At 45.4% G+C, this 16,762-nt stretch overlaps 1 protein-coding gene across 1 annotated transcript in view; it reads right to left on the bottom strand.

The window, feature by feature from the left end:
- Positions 1–3,707: 3,707 nt before the first annotated feature.
- The window catches only part of abca7 (ATP-binding cassette, sub-family A (ABC1), member 7), a 31,653-nt gene continuing 18,598 nt past the window's right edge, over positions 3,708–16,762 (bottom strand). The window contains 24 exon segments of the mRNA XM_061240843.1: positions 3,708–5,316; positions 5,773–6,016; positions 6,453–6,545; positions 7,007–7,110; positions 7,705–7,839; positions 7,929–8,070; positions 8,436–8,542; positions 8,754–8,816; positions 8,994–9,117; positions 9,777–9,906; positions 10,525–10,648; positions 11,101–11,245; positions 11,744–11,859; positions 12,272–12,449; positions 12,824–12,993; positions 13,102–13,176; positions 13,440–13,545; positions 13,654–13,686; positions 13,835–13,929; positions 14,446–14,635; positions 15,135–15,242; positions 15,503–15,627; positions 16,055–16,200; positions 16,599–16,622. Coding sequence (XP_061096827.1) covers positions 5,002–5,316; positions 5,773–6,016; positions 6,453–6,545; positions 7,007–7,110; positions 7,705–7,839; positions 7,929–8,070; positions 8,436–8,542; positions 8,754–8,816; positions 8,994–9,117; positions 9,777–9,906; positions 10,525–10,648; positions 11,101–11,245; positions 11,744–11,859; positions 12,272–12,449; positions 12,824–12,993; positions 13,102–13,176; positions 13,440–13,545; positions 13,654–13,686; positions 13,835–13,929; positions 14,446–14,635; positions 15,135–15,242; positions 15,503–15,627; positions 16,055–16,200; positions 16,599–16,622 — 3,092 coding nt within the window. The 3' untranslated portion in view covers positions 3,708–5,001.

The following is a 16,762-nucleotide window of genomic DNA, read 5'->3' as shown; positions in this document are numbered from 1 at the left end:
TCATAATTATTATTATAACAATTATAATAATAATATTTTATTCACATGATTAGCAGACATATTTAATATGCTATAAGTAGTATATTATAGTAAGTTTAAATCAAAGTGAACTAAATGTTTTTTTATGCTGGATGGATGGTGGTGCTATACCACCATATTTCCCTATTCCATACCATGTCATAAATCTAATACAGGAGTCTGTATGGTCCAGGACAGGCTAAACTGGTTTTTACCACTTTCAAATGAGTAAACAATTTTGACTCAAGCAGCCATGTGAATGAATTGTAATCAATTAAACAACTTCTTCAGGCAATGGAACAATACAAAGCCAAAGCAAACACTAAATATAGTATCTTGTGCTTTTGTATCCCACAATGTATAAAATGTACTAGATTTATTAGTATTTGTTTTGCCACTGTTTGAGCATTCAGACTTCCTTGAAGTTGTTTCCATAACAGCAATGTTTTGGTAACTGTCACCCATGCGGGATTGTGGTTTAAAATATGGTCGACAGGCTGTTATAAGAGGACTGATGTAGATATTTGCTTTGTATATCCACTCTGCTGTTGGTGTAAATACAGTTCTGAACTTCACTGCAAGGTGGGACTCTCTCAGAGGGAAATCGCCGTTTTAAGAATATAGACTTTCTCTAAGATGATTATAAGCTAAGCTTCTTCATGCTTGGATGGCTGTTGTTGAGCATGGAAAACTTCTCATGGATATTAAGAGTGGTATGTTTAAGCTTTGAATAAGTTCAACTGAAACCATCGCTGGGTTGTGTATCTTACAGTTAAAAAAGGAATACAACTGAAGAAGTTTACAGTGTTCAAACAGTGTTGTTTGTTAATGTGCCCTTAACACAAAGATTTTGAATTTGAAAACAATTTGTAAAGCTGCTGCTTCAACAACAGAACAGACAAGAACCGGCTCATTTACAGTCAATGTAAACATCATTTGTACATCTTCCAAATTTGATTTATCATCTACTGCTTGACTTGCAAGAATCAAGCCCCTGCTTCCAACATGGCTGGAGAGCCGATACAGCTGGTGGTGGATGTGGTAAGGTGCGCATTGCCCCTGAAGACCTCACTGAACAAGTTAACTCAGGGTAACAGAATTAGTTCAATATGCTCAACAATGATAGAGTTAGGACATCCTACTGTCAACAAAACTTCTGAGAGAGCAGAAGAAGAAGAAGAAGAAGAAGAAGTTTTTAAAATCTGTGTTGACCTTCGGCCGATCTTAGCAGGTGGTATGGAGTCAAGAGAGGCAGAAGAAAGAGAGCCTGGTGGTTTAGATGTAGCTTTGGATAGCAAGGAAGTTACAAATTTGAGATTGATACAGACTTCTGAGTTGCCATCAAGAGCCAAGGTCAGCAAGAAGAACAAGAGTTTGAGGACAGGCCGATCAGAAGTACCGAGGTTGGTGAAGAAGAGATTATTACCTCCAATCACTGAACCGTCCAACAAATTTCCATCATGCTCGCATAATACAAGGATCTCAGCATCTCGCATCTCTCTGCCCCTGATTAACATTTCAGAGCAAGGTGTCCTGGCCACCTCTTCCAAACCGATTAAGACCTCACAAACTGTAACTTCATTTCCAAGGATTCTCCTGAAGAAAAGAAAATCTCTGTCAGATGGAACTAAGACCTCTGAAAGTGTAAGGACCTTTTATTTTTTTTTCAATCTTTCATAAATCAAGTCACTTCTGACACTACAGCAAAAGTTATATTAGCTTTAGCTTTAGCACCATTGATTGCGTCACACTCAGACAAACGTACACAAGAAACCAACAAAGTTTAACATATACCTCAGCTCTTCTGGGGAAAAACACATTTCAGCAGTGTCTACTCATGTTATAGAATGGGTAAGGTTACAATGGGCTTGCACACAGTTTACACACGATAAGGCAACCTGCTAAGCAAATGTACGCAGAAGTGTAACGTGACGAGTGCAACGCATTGTTGAGTGTGGATGTTATCTTATCTGTTGTTTTATTGTTTCAGGAGGCTCCTCCGTGCAAGCTCCCGGATGTCTCAGCCTATGGTACAGAGCAGCTACTTCAAAGATTAAAAGCGCGCGTAAGAGACAAAAAGACGGAGAAAGAGAGAGAAAGGGAGAGTGAGATACCTGAATATACTGATCGTCTCCTTCTGGCTGCTACTCTCAGATCCCTCAGCGAAGGGCTGATACACCTGCCAGGCCTTAATACAAAGTAAGCATATCATTAATTATCTTTGGCTACCACATACCTGTCAGTTAAACATGAAGAAACAGCACTACATTACAGGCCACGCATTCTATGATACTGTATGTTCCAGGGGATGGAACTATCACCATGCTGACAATTAAGTGTTCAAATGACCAAAGAAATGTAAATGTGGTTTTTTGTTTTTTTTTTATTCCAAAAAAGATGAAAAGATTGAGATGAGCCATGAGCTTGTTTTCCTTCTTGTGGGCACTGCTTTCATAGCCAGTGTCACAGTGACACTGTGCAAGGAAAATGAGGGAGTGATTTGTGAGTGATCCCTGGCAGTACATTCAAAGAAGCTGTAATTGCAGCCTTCATCTGAACGTCATGTCAAGCACTATTCAGCCTGCTCTCATTCATGTACGTACATGCAATATTTACACAACATGGCGGGCAGCTTCCAAGTCATCAACAGGGGGGAAACTAAATGCCTCAAAATGAAAGGCAATTACTCTAAAGATCAGGCTGGGAATAATTAGGACACAGTGTGCTTTTAAAAAAGTTCTCATATGCCAAAGCCTGACTCCACAATTAAACCTGCTGTGCGCTTAACCGAAAGGTTGTGCCTTTCTTTCAGCTTTTTTCGACGAAAATAATCATCTTTTCCTAAAATAAAATTGTTTGCTTTTGAAAAGGACATCTGATTATGATAGATATTTTTTTGCGTTTCATTATCACTTGAGCTTCTTTTAACCATTTATTTTTTGCTCTCTTTATTATTACCATGGTCCCATCTCACATGGTTAGGCATGTTACAGTTCTGTTCTCTCCCAAGACACCGTCTGTGTACTTTGTAGCTGTGACCAGACCAGACCAGACCAGACCAGACCAGACCAGACCAGACCAGACCAGACCAGACCAGACCAGACCAGACCAGACCAGACCAGACCAGACCAGACCAGACCAGACCAGACCAGACCAGACCAGACCAGTCACCTTGCTTTCTCCTAAACATCCACAGAGAATTGCAAACATGCCCTGGGATCCAGCCAGCGAGATGTCAGAGGATGAAAACTGTGAAGACAGAGAGAGCGTTTCAAGGCCCACCTCATCCCCCAGATGAAAATAAGCAGCCAGTAATCCTCAGCTTGTACAAGAGGAACCTCACTCTGATCCCCCAAATACAAAGCAATACAAATACGTAACATGTACACACTGTGTAATCACGGAACAAAAGTCTTGCAATCCCATTATTCCCAATTGCTAACATGGTTCCAATTTTATCCAGAAAACACATTTTATCACCCATTTATAGTCTGGTTTATTCTCATATTTCTGTTTATATATACTGTATGTACATCTGTATTTACAGATATGTAGATAAATACATCCACATTCAAGTATAAGAATCTTAAAATACCATAAATATAATAAATACAGTACATAGAATTTTGCTACGATATACAGTATAGGGTATAAATATCAGTCTTGTTTTTAATCACCACAGACCAATATACATGCTACACAGTATCAGTACAGTTGATGCACTGGTACATACTTTAATGGTTTACATCTGTGTCTGACTCACAGGTGCCTTCTCCAGTGCAATAGTATGCAAGAGATGGATGTTCAAATAGAAAATAAATGTAATAAAACATAATAAAATCATAAAAGTAATGAATATACAAGTAACTGGTGACCTAATAAAGGCAGTGTTCAGAGTTTTATTCCTACGAACTGCACATCTGCCTTGTGCCGTGTACAGGCTTGGGGTGTAACCAGTTTTTGTGAAGAACAAATACAACAGCACTAATGTCAATAAATGATACACTTGATCTGCACGGACATAAAATGACTTCAAATAAATGTTCTCAGTGCAAAAATATGAACCATATATCAAAAAGCAGCAGTTGGTTCACTTATTTTGGTGGATTAAACTTTTGTGGTCTTTCATTGTGGTCGACAATATAACCATGACCAGTATTCCCAATGAAATTGTTGCGCTTCACACAAATGCTCACCAGGCATACCTTGGGCGCTGTGAAACACCAGGGCCACGTTCAGCCCCGACAAAACATAGCAAAAGCGTTTATTTAAACAGAAACGGTGATGCACTGAACATGGTGCACGTGGACGGAGTACAGTTTGTTCCTATGGCGTCTGAGAAGTCGTTCTCCGGGCTTTAAAGCTTAGGTCTACATCATCAATGATTTGGGCTACACCCTCAACACACCCACCAAATGGGGGCAAACATACCTCAAAGCCTGTTGCAAAACGTTGCACACCGCTGGGACAGAAATCGTAGCAAAACGTTTTCAGATTGAACGTACAGTATGGTAATGTACAAATCATATACAAATAACACCTGGCAAATGATACCTGGATAGCAGCTGAGGTGTGTAGATACAGGTATTGCAGGATTAATACAAGTACAGCTGTCTTGGAGAACTAACAAGGCACCAAACTCAGACAAGATCAGCTGAGCGAGATGGTAGCTAGGTTTCCTCCACCTAGACCAGGGATGTCAATCTCCAATACTGGAAAGGCCACTGTGTCTGCTGGCCTTTGATGTGTCCAAGCACTGACATGATTAATTTATGTCATTGATTGGCTATTGTTTCCAAGGGCTAAATTAGCTACTGATTGAAAGGAAATCACAAAAACCAGCAGAGACTGCAGCCCTCCAGGACTGGAGTTTGAGATGCCTGACATACGGTGGACACAGCGAGGGCATTTCAGGGCATCTCAAACATTCTTAGCGCTGCATCTGGCACGCCTTGCTTCCATCACATCTGTGTCCCGTCTAATTCACATCTTGGTCTCTCGCGTGCTGCTGTCCACCAAGAAGAGTGTCAGGCGGTCTTTGCTCCCAGAATTCTCCCCGGTGGGCTGAACTTTACTGGCCACACTTCCTTTCTTGGGCTTATGCTGCTGCCGCTTCTGCTGAGGCTTTGGCTTGGGAGAGGCTGAGGGGCCCTGCATCGCCCCGTTTGGTGTAACTGCTTTTGGTCTGACCTCCATCTGTATTGTTTGAGCGGGCTGAACTGGCTCCATCGCTGCATTCACATACACCTCCCTGAGCTGGTCATCATCACTCTGGTCCTTGGCGAAGTTGACAAACACCTGTTGGGAGACCAGTTTGGTTTGTCTTTGTTCAACCTCTATCTGTTGCTCTAACTCTTCATCAATGAATTCAGGCTCGAATTAATATGTGCAGTAACTTAGCTGAAATTGTTCTGTTTCATAATTCACATACAGATATAGATTTAGCTTCAATTTCAGTTTGCAAGTGGACTGGCTAATACAGTGGTCCTCACTCCTGGTCCTGGAGACCCGCAGGGTGTGCTGGGGTCCTCACTCCTGGTCCTGGAGAGCCGCAGGGTGTGCAGGTCAGAACTTAATTAATCAATTAAAGCAGTTAACTCACCTCACCTGGTTTCTTGGGTCTGAATTGGTTCCTGATATACGAAAACAAAAACCAGCGCACCCTGCGACTCTCCAGGACCAGGACCACTGGGCTAACGTTATGCATGGATGAACACAGGTAAGAGGGGAAAAGCCGGCCTCTCAGCCTCCTACCTGGTCCAGTGTGGTCTGGGAGACGGAGTAGTCTGTGACGCCCAGCTCCTCGCTGTTGTTGGACAGCACGTCGAAGACGTGGGCCAGAGAGCAGGTGTTAGTGGGCAGCTGGTACTGCAGCACGTTGTGGTGCTTCTCCTTCAACTCGATCCCGGGGAAGGATCTCCTGATGTAGGAGTCCACGGGACATGGCTCCTCCGAAGGCTCCGACAAACGCAGGATGATGGTGTAGCCATCTCCGAATCTGATCGCAGGGGTGAAAGAGAAAAAGACTTTTAGGAACAAAAGTTTGTGGGGTTTTAAATTTAGAAGGCGGCGACATTGGCTCAGGCGGTAAGTGCAATCGTCTGGCAGTTGGGAGGGTTGATCCCCGGTTCAATCCCACCCTGGGTGTGTCGAAGTGTCCCTGAGCAAGACACCAAACCCCTAAATGCTCCTGATGAGCTGGTTGGTGCCTTGCATGGCAGCCAATCGCCGTTGGTGTGTGAGTGTGCGTAGCCATTCGTAAATAGAAATGTTATTAACGAAATAGTTAATTTGTTAGTCTCAGTTTCTGATACGAACACAAAAGATATTATGAGAACGAAAAGACACACAAGTTAAGGGGGTGTGTATACGGTTATATATGACTCCAATCTCGTGCTGCCCTATTGGCCTCAATCACCATCAGGAGTAAGTACCTGTTCTTAAGGTGCTGTACGGAGCCCAGGCACTGGAACCTTCCGTTCACCATTATGGCCATTCGGGTGCAGAGGGCTTCACACTCCTCCATGCTGTTAAACAGAAAAACACAAATATTTATTTCAGTTACAAGTGCACTTAATTTATCCCTCAGAGGATATAAAGCAGTCCTCGAGGGACCCTCCCTCTACCTGGGAGTCAGGTGTGAAGACTGAGAAGACCAATCAGTAACACTAATTGTTCAGTTAATTAGCCGGGAGAAAAGAAAACCACGGTTGGATTTGGATTCGAGGGCCAGGTTTGATGATCCCAGGTTCGTAGTAACTTTGCGTAATACATTAGGGCAGAGGTGTATCCAAAAAGGGCCGATGTTTTTGTTTTAGCCCAACAATAAGACACCTGATTCAACTAATGAACTAATCTTGCCTTCAATCAAGACCTTTATGAGTAGAGTCAGGCGTGTTTGTGCTGAGCTAAAACAAAAACCTGCACTCTCACCAGCCTTTTCAGATAAGATTAGGCACCCCTGCATTCGGGCACAAGCGCCCCCTACCTGTGAGATGTGAGAATGACGGCTCTTCCTTCCTTGATGACGCTCAGTATGCAGTTCCACAGGAAGCGCTTGGCCTTGGGGTCCATTCCTGTGGTGGGCTCATCCTGTAAGGCACCCAGAGAGGTCACACAACAGCCACACTGACCCCACCTGTAGTCACTGCCACATTGTAGGGCGGCCTGTAGCGTAGTGGTTAAGGTAAATGACTGGCATACACAAGGTTGGTGGTTCTAATCCCGGTGTAGCCACAATAAGAGCCGCACAGCCGCCAAATGCCAATAATGTAATGTAATTACATTAATTACATTACATTACAGCAGTGATCTACCAACCAGTAGGTTTTCATTGCAACCCAAATTTGGCACACCTGATTCTACTAATTAGGTGATCTTTAGCAGTTGAATGAGGTGTGCTTTATTGAGGTTGGAGTGAAAACCAACAGGGCAGTAGATCTCCAAGAACAGGGTTGGTGACCCCTGCATGACAGTTATTTAGCTGAGGCGTTTATCCAACGTGACTTACAATTGATTAGAGTAAGCAGGGGACAATCCCCCCTGGAGCAATGTGGGGTTAAGGGCCCAACAGCTGCATGGATCTTATCGTGGCTACACCAGGGCTTGAACCGCCAGCGTTAGCCACGAGGCTACAGGCTGCCACACGACCGCTCAGTCCACAGCACTCAGTCCTCAGCCACTCACCAGGAATATGACGGGGGGAGCCCCGATGAGGGAGATGGCAGTGGAGAGCTTGCGCTTGTTGCCCCCGCTGTAACCACCCGCCTCTCGCTCCGAGTACTGGGTCAGGCCCAGCTTTTTCACCCCCCACTGCGCTACCTGGGACGGCCAGAGAACAGAGTGTACCACTGACAACGCGTCCTGTAATGAGAGGATCACGGAGCGCGGTTAAGTGCTTAACACCTTACCTTGGCCACAGCCTCCTCTGGGACTCCTCTCAGTCGTGCGTAGAACTCCAGGTGTTCCCGGCCGGTCAGGAGGTCATTGATGGCGTCGAACTGTGGGCAGTACCCCATGAGCTGGTGAACCCGCTCCATCTCAGTTAGGACACTGCCATTCAGTACAGGAGAGATCCACCATATGGTCACTGCCATGCCTATTATTTATCTAATTTCACTTATAAATAGTTTATAGATGATTTTTTGTGTATTTTGCTTTTTAATTTAATAAATATGATCTAATATATATGATGTAGTATAGTATATGATTTATAGGGATCTAATTTCTCGAATAAAATGCAATCTGATTGGTTAATAGCAGCGATGAAATAGTAATATACCACGGCTATGACTTGTTTACAGTTCTATTTCTCCATTTTGTCTCTTGTATATTGTTGGAATAACTTCTTTGCATGCCCCAGTACTCTGAATAACCCCGGACGGGTGAGAGATGAGAGACAGGTGGGAGGGACTGACCTGTAGCCTCCCAGGAAGGCCTCTCCACAGGTGACAGAGGTGTCTCCTGTCAGCATGCGGAACGTGGAGGTCTTCCCCGCGCCGTTGACCCCCAGGAGGCCGAAGCACTGGCAGACAGGACAGGAAAGCCTTAGGTGTCTTGCTCAGGGACATGTTGACACACCCAGGGCAGGGGATTGAATCGGCAACCCTCCTGTCACCCCCATATTGTACACAACTGCATGAGGTGTGTTTACATGATTTTGCATGTACTCCTGCCATACGTATGTATCAATTTCTGGATAGCAAAGAGGAAATGCCACTTTCTGTTCCTCTCACCTCCCCACGGGGAATTCCCAAACAGAGACGGTCCACTGCAGGTTTCCGGCCCACCTTGTACACCTGCACAAGCACAAGGCACTTTGGTTATGGTCTTTATAAACACCATCTTGTCACTAACCAACAACCGAGTAGCAGTGGAGAACAGACACTGTATTTTATCTAATTTCATATCTTATTTTATTTAGTTTATCTCTTATGCCCCTTCACTGTAATTTGCAGATTATTTCCCTGACACACCTTGCTTAACTCCTTCACTGTGAGTATATCCCTCTGTGCTCTCCCGCTGTTCACCCGCTCTCTCTCCTTGGCTACATCCTGGTCCTCCGGGCCCAAAGGGGGCAGTTCAGGGTCAGACCAGGATCTGAAAACGAAAAGGTTCACATCAACACAGCGGCTTTGCTGAGAATGTGATGTGATGTACCGAGATGTTTCGATGTTTTGCTGGAGGAAAAAAAAACAGCTCAAGCTAGGTTTTAAAACAGCTGGTAGCTTGGTGACCTGTTCAGACCAGCTCCCAGCTCAAAATGGTTTAGCTGGAGGCGCGGTGGCGCAACAGGCTAAGAAGCAGCAGACTTGCGGTTGCAGTTTGCTGCAGTTGCACACCGGGGACCGGGGTTCGATTCTCGGTCCTGCCAAAAGCCAAGTTTGGCCTCGAGCGCCTCGGAATCACGGCAACGGGCACAAGACGAGACGGCTTGAAGAAGGCGTGTCGTTCTCCTTCGGGCCGCCGAGGGACGGGGTACGGGCAGTACATCTAATACGACTACCTCCAATTGAATCAGACGAGGTACAATTGGCTACCAAATTGGGAGAAAAAAAGGGAAAAAATCTGAAAAAAAAAAATGGTTTAGCTGGCTGACCAGTTCAGACCAGCGCCCAGCTAAACATGGTTTGACCAGCTACCAGCACTAGCTGGTTGACCAGCTCATAACCAGCTTGACCAGCTCCCTTTTCAAGCTGACATAGCTGACATTTTGCAGCAGAGACTGCAGGCTGGCTGTGTTGCTATGGCTACTATACCTGCAGCTGATGAAGAAGTTGTACTGAAGCAGAAGCGTAAAGAGGAAGAACACCACGCCCTCCACAGCCATTGCGAACAGGTTCTTCCCCACAAAGTCCCAGGAGAGGGGATCCAGGGTCTGCTTGGTGCCTGTGGACAAAAAGAGGCAATTGAGATGATGGGGGGCAGCCTATAGTCTAGTGGCTAATATGCTTAACTGGGAACTAGAAGGTTGGTGGTGTAGCTACAATAAAGTACACAGTGCGGCTGCTGGACCCTTGAGCAAACCCCACATTGCTCCAGGGGGGATTGGCCCCTGTTTAGTCTAAGACGTAAACTCTAAGTTGCTTTGGACAGAAGCGTCAGCTAAATAACTATAATGTAATGCATGCATTCCAACTGTGTGCCTGAATCAATGTATTCTTGTACTCATACTCCTGCACATCACACTAACTGAACTCCCAGAACAGCTGCGCTATTCCGTTTGAAAACTGCAGCCTAGACAGTCAATAACATTTTACCCTCCTTTTTTTTATATTTTATTCCCTGATTTTCCCACCAATCACACACTGCCCATGTTGCCGGAGGAGAACAGGGTCAGCCAATTCTTAGTCTGCGTGTCCGCAGTCGCCTGGCCTGACCAGCAGTGGCCGCTAGAGTGCGATGAGCCGATTCACCCGCAGAGCCAGTGCTGCACCACCCGGAGGCTGACCTTTTACCCTTTTACCACTCTCGCTGCTGTCTTAGACGAGCGCAAACACCACGTACCAAGGCGCTGGAAAGCATCTGCCATGGCCTGATTCTTTGCCATGTCGATGAGGCCACGACCCAGACAGAAGTGCGGGAAGATCAGAAAGACCTTCTTCAGGATCTTATTAACGTCATTCAAGTGCTGAAAATGGAGAGAAAAGGAAAATCAGGGGATAAAATCAGGGGAGAAGTACAATACAACACACAGAGTCTGAAAAGAACATTTTAACAGTCGTGTAAAAATGTCAGTGGAATGTAGGAGCTGTCAATCCAAAAATCAAATGTCCAAATATCCATATCAAATTAACTGTGTGTCAAACCACCCTCAATACTTTTCTCATGAATACAAATTAATATGCAAAAGAAATGCTGTGAACTGTTGCCGGGCAAAAAAACAACCTGCAAATTCTGTGTGAGTTCAGGTTCCAAAGCAGGACGTCCAAAGGTGAGTCTTGTAATGGGTTTGTCAAATATTTGTGAAAATGTGAGAATTTTGACCTTAGAGCGGGAACCAGAAGGCCTTGTGAGCTTGTGCTTCTGAATCAGAGGAACGACATGCTGAGATCGTTTCCCCAGCAGAGCGCATCTCAATACCTGATCTACGAAGAGCTCCAGGACAAAGGTTGCGATGCTGCCATTGATCCCGATGAAGAGGTTGATGGAGGTGAGGACCACGTAGGCGGTGCTGGGCACGCTGAACAGGAAGGACGCTGGGTACATGAGCGGGGTGATGGACCAGCTGTGGTACATACAAGGTGATAAAAGACAAAACATGATTACATGATACATGATAGCCTTCATCCAAAGTGCTGTACAGTTGATGCTTCTTATTCACCCATTCATACACACACTCACACACCAACGGCGATTGGCTGCCATGCAAGGCACCAATCAGCTCATCAGGGGCATTTCGGGGGTTAGGGGTCTTGCTCAGGGACAGTTTGAGCCAACGTCGCCACTGATTATTACAGGTGTGCTGTACTGTGGAAAAACAGTATGCACTATACGCCCATAATTATATAGGGAGACATGCAGAATGCATTCTTCAGATGTCTTCATCATTAGACCCTCACTATAAATAGCACACATACAAATGTCTGTCTTTTGCATTGCATATAACTCACTGTGAGATTCAGTGTGGTTTACAACAAATTAACCTGCAATCCATACAATAACTCAGCCTAATTAGCACATAGAGGAAATCCATCAAACCACACTGGCTTTCTTGAGTTCTTACCCGTAGAGCATAAGTAACAGGACTAGAGCAGGAAGGTTTTTTTCAGAAACATAGGACTGTTGTTGGAACGCGATGAATATGAGGACCACCATTATAGCTGGTACTGTGTAGTTCATCTGTGAACAAGACAAAATAATAATAATAAAAATAATAATAAGCTTTATTTATATAGCACCTTTCATACATAAAATGTAGCTCAATAGTGCTTTACATTCAGCCAATTACAAAGAATTATAAAGACAAGACACTGTAGAGAAAAGAATACCGAAGTAAAATAATAAACACTGAGTGTGGAAATATATCCAAACAACAAACAAATAAAAAGACAAACACCTCGGGGTCTTTCCCCTGTGCCTCCCTCGAGTGGGAGATAACAGTAATTATGACCACATTCCTCAAAAAAACAGTCACCATTTTGAAATGTTTTTAGGAGCAAACAAAGACGTCTTATGTCTGCTGTAGACCAATAAGAAATAGGCATGTATAAGGAGAACGGGTAGGAGGTGAACTGAGGAGGTGGTAACTGACCATATCCCAGGTGAAGTTGGCCAGCCAGTATAGCAGGGGCTTGACACCGCTGACAAACTGCAGGTGCTTGGCCTTGCTGACCCGCTCCTCGATGAGGAAGAGCACGAAGCTCGCGGGCACGAAGGACATGGCGAAGATCACGCAGATGGACACCAGAACGTCCACCGACGTGGTCATCCTGTACAGAGGGAGGGGCGGAGGGTAACCAGGCCATGTTAAAGGACAGACAGTTGGCAATAAGCAAGATTTGAAGGAAGGGGTGCGAATATTAATAACAATAATTGTAACACATTTATTTACATAGCACATTTCAATCAAATATTTTTACAGTTAACCCTTTCAGTCCCAAGAGTGCCAAATGGCACTCAACCGTAAGTACTGTGAAATATGTAGTTTTCAACCAATCACAATGATTGCTATACTATTGTTTTGAGCCCCCCCCCCCTATTAAAACCCCTCCTAAATTCTCTCTTTGTCCCCCTTGGGATTTGGGTGGAGCCACTGGATATTGGGCTTGGGACTGAGAGGGTGAGAGGAGAGAATGGACCTTACATTGCCATCTCAGTGAGCTGCTCTTTGGTGAGGTTGAGCGGGTGGTTCTGGGCGGTGATGCCATGCCTCCTCCTCTCTGGCCCTGCGGGAAGGTTGGCACGGAGGAGCCCATTGTTCATCACGTTGATGAAAGACGTCACCGCATGCCAGCCTTTGTTGTTGAACCACACCTGGCGAGACAGAAACCGCCCTGTCATCGCCAAAGAAAGGACTGCGCTGTGTCTATGCGGGCAGGGTTATTCGCCGATAGTGACGGTGAATTCCTCGATTCCTCTCACCTTGACATTCTTTTTATTGTGCAGACCGCCGAGAATCCCGGGTAACCTGTGCAGGAGTCTGTCCAGTGAGGTGTTCTGTGTGGGCGAGAGAGTGCAGGTGGAGCACAGGGCAGGAGAGATAACACAAAGGCAGTGTGAAGTGCGTACAAAGGCAAAGTGAGTAGGTTTGAGGCATTAGCCCTTTAAGGTGTGAGATCTTATCGTGGCTACACCCAGGGCTTGAACCACCAACCTTCCATGCCCCAGTCATGTACCTTAGCCACAAGGCTACATGCTGCCCCTCATTAAAACAGTTAAAACAAGTTTAAACTGAATTATGTCCTCAAGGCCTACAGTACCTGTGTAACATTGAACCTGGTTCTTATTTCCTGGACAGATTCCTGCAGGCGATGGGTTTCTGGTATCAGCGGGGAACTGCTGCCACCTAGAGAGAACCCGCCGTACCTACAAGAGGAACACGGCCATGTGATATAACCCTGTGATATAGGGACTGGATGGGTCATGTGGTGTAGTTACAGTAATTCCATTGGGTAATGTTATCCAATGGCTCACCTCATTTCGTTCACCCACTTCTTAGTCTTCAGGCTGGGACATGTACAAAGAGAAAAGTGGAATAACCAGGTCCAGAAAAAAAAACAATGATATGTCAGTCACACGAGACAAGTTCAGTTTATAGCTCCCATCAGGTTTCATAAGCTAACATAAACAGCAGCATAATGTAATTTCCTCATACCTCTTACTCAAGATCTGGGGATAGGTCTTGACTAAGTAATCAGAAACATTGCGGCCGGTCAAGTTCTGCAGGATATCACCAGTAAACCTCTTAATCTGTGGAGCACAATGAAGGAGAAAGGGTTCACCTGTGAGAAAGTGAAACTCTTTTAGTCCCAAGAGTGCCATATGGTACTGAAGTGTAACTACCGTGAAATCCCAAGAGCACCATATAACACTCTCGACCTTATACACTTTCAAGCCATCAAAATGACTCCTATACTATGGCTTTGAGCCCCTATTAAAACCCAACTAAATTCTCAATTTTCTCTATTTTCTCAACAAAAGCCAAAACCCCTTGCGATTTGGGCGAAGCCACTTCATATTGGGCTTGGGACTGAAAGGGTTAAACATTAAGCTCAGCAAGAATAGAGAGCAGCCCATTCTCTTAGAATTCAATGGTAGAAATAAAATAATAACAAAAGATGTAATTAACAGTTTTCACCAATGATTTCAGTGTCTTCTAAAGATGAATAATTGGTTTGCATAAATTATGTATGTGTCCTTACATAGTTTACACCTGCAGAGGCTCAGGGACACGTTGCGGTGTAACGGTGTGAGTGTGTCACAGACCTGAGGAGGAGGAATACCCCCTGCTCCCTCCGGGCAGTCGGGCAGCATCCTGCGGACGTCGTCGGAGCTGCATAGGCAGTCAGGAGACGGCCAGTCCGCGCTCCAGTTCCCCTGGGTGAGGAGTTTCCACGTGGCGAAGGAGATGGGCGGCCTCTGGAACGTGGCATCCTCCTCCGCACACTGGGGCTTCCTGTAACAGGGTGGACTGTGAAATGTTTGCCGTAACAGGGGGGGACTGGGAAACGTTCGCTGTAACAGGGTGGACTGTGAAATGTTTGCTGTAACAGGGGGGGACTGGAAAACGTTCGCTGTAACAGGGTGGACTGTGAAATGTTTGCTGTAACGGGGGGGGGGACTGGGAAACGTTCGCTGTAACAGGGAGGACTGGGAAGCGTTCGCTGTAAGAGGGGAGACTGTAACTGGGTGGACAGTGAAACACCTGCTGTAACAGGGTGGACTGTGAAACAGAGGGCCGCAGCACTGCCCCCATAGCATAGGGCTAGTACCCCCTATTGCCACAACACAAGTAATCCCCTTCATGTAAGCAACTGGAAATAGATGCCCAGAGATGGCTCTAAATATACTACATGGCCCTGCTCACCATATCACCATATCATTAATGAATTAATTTGTAACAAGTGTCAATCGGTGTAAGACAGGGCAGGCAGCACTGAGTGATCGAGGTGCACAGTGGGATGTCTTACCCACTCATTTCCATACACTTAGTCCCAAATCCGGGTGGGTCCAACAGAGCATCCAGTAAATTTTGGATTTCTGGATCACCGGGGGCATCATTGCTGAAGGAAACAAAGATTCAGAGATGAATACAAAACAGAAAAAAACTGTCATGCCAGAAAGGGAAGCGGCAGATTTCAGGTTATAAAATGCGGATGATAAAATGTATATCTTTCAGCATTTTCTAACTCCATCTTAATCTGGATTAATTGGATTTCAGTGGATGTGTGTCAGAAGGTTCAACCGGACTTTACCAAAAGCTAAAAGAAAGAGTGTGTGTGTGGCAGAGGTAGGATATGAGCGATGCAGTGGAGGACATTACCTGAAGAAGGTGTACTGTTCTCCATACATCCCAGGCTGAAGGGCCAGGGCTGGATACTTCCCAAATGGTGGGACAATCAGACTGAACAGGAGGGCGATCAACACGAACACAGCAGGTAGGACAATCTGCAGGACAGGACCACACAACACTCGCCTTTACAACTTCTGAGCTTTATTTCGACCCTCAGTTGTACTGTACATCACATGCTGTTGTAATCACTTACAAAAATATATAAACACTGCTATATATTGTAACCATGTCAACCTTGAAGAGCCTATACCCGACCTTGAAGTCTATACCTGACCTTGAAGAGCCGACATCGGACCTTGAAGAGCCTATACCCAACCTTGAAGTGCCTATACCCGAACTTGAGGTGACGATACCTGACCTTAAAGTGCCTACATCGGACCTTGAAGAGCCTATACCCAACCTTGAAGTGCCGATACCCGAAACTTGAGGAGACAATACCTGACCTTGAAGTGCCTATACCCGAACTTGAGGAGACGATACCTGACCTTGAAGTGCCTATACCTGAACTTGAAGAGACTATACCTGGGCGAAGAAGCCCCTTCGGCTGCGGAGGGCGTAGAGCCACCTCTTGATGAACAGCGCCCGGAGCTGCTGCAGGGTGAGGCCACACCCCGTGCGGGGCACTCCGCCCCGCGCGTTCCCGCTCAGGAGATCGGTCTCCAGGGGCTCTGCGGGGGAGAGAGACGCAAAGGCTAGCAGTGTTAGCGACCCGGTCACGGGCAGCGTATCACCGCCTAGCAACTGCTGCAGTTAGCCTCAATACTGCAGGAGATTCTAAATGAGGTGATGCTAAATAAGGTATGTGCAGGGTCAAGTTGGAATCATTATAATAATTACTTTTAAAATGTGAAATTACTGCCTTTTTAAAATGAGAATCGCATGTGACTGAGAAGCACTATGCAAATAAAATTGAATTGAACAGACTGACAGGGCCGGTCCTGTCATGTTACACTGCCCTCTGCCTGCGGTATTTGAAAACAGAAGACAGGCATGATTTAGGCAGCTAGATGGCAGGAAGCTTTAAGCATGTACTTTCTCACTGGCATTTCCTCATGATAAGAAGTACCTTGCATTCGCAGATGTTTCCTTCCTGGCAGCAGCGCAAAGCAGAGACAAAGAGGGACGTCAAAGGGGAACAAGTATCAAGTTGGAACCATCTTTACAAACTGAGCCTACACTCAGTTTGTAATTTAAAATGTGTATTATTCAATGAAAAATAAAAGTATGGAC

Source organism: Conger conger, chromosome 4 (assembly GCF_963514075.1).
Source record: "Conger conger chromosome 4, fConCon1.1, whole genome shotgun sequence".
NCBI lineage: Eukaryota > Metazoa > Chordata > Actinopteri > Anguilliformes > Congridae > Conger > Conger conger.
Note: the sequence above shows the minus strand (reverse complement) of the source record. Positions and strands in the feature narration are given on the sequence as shown.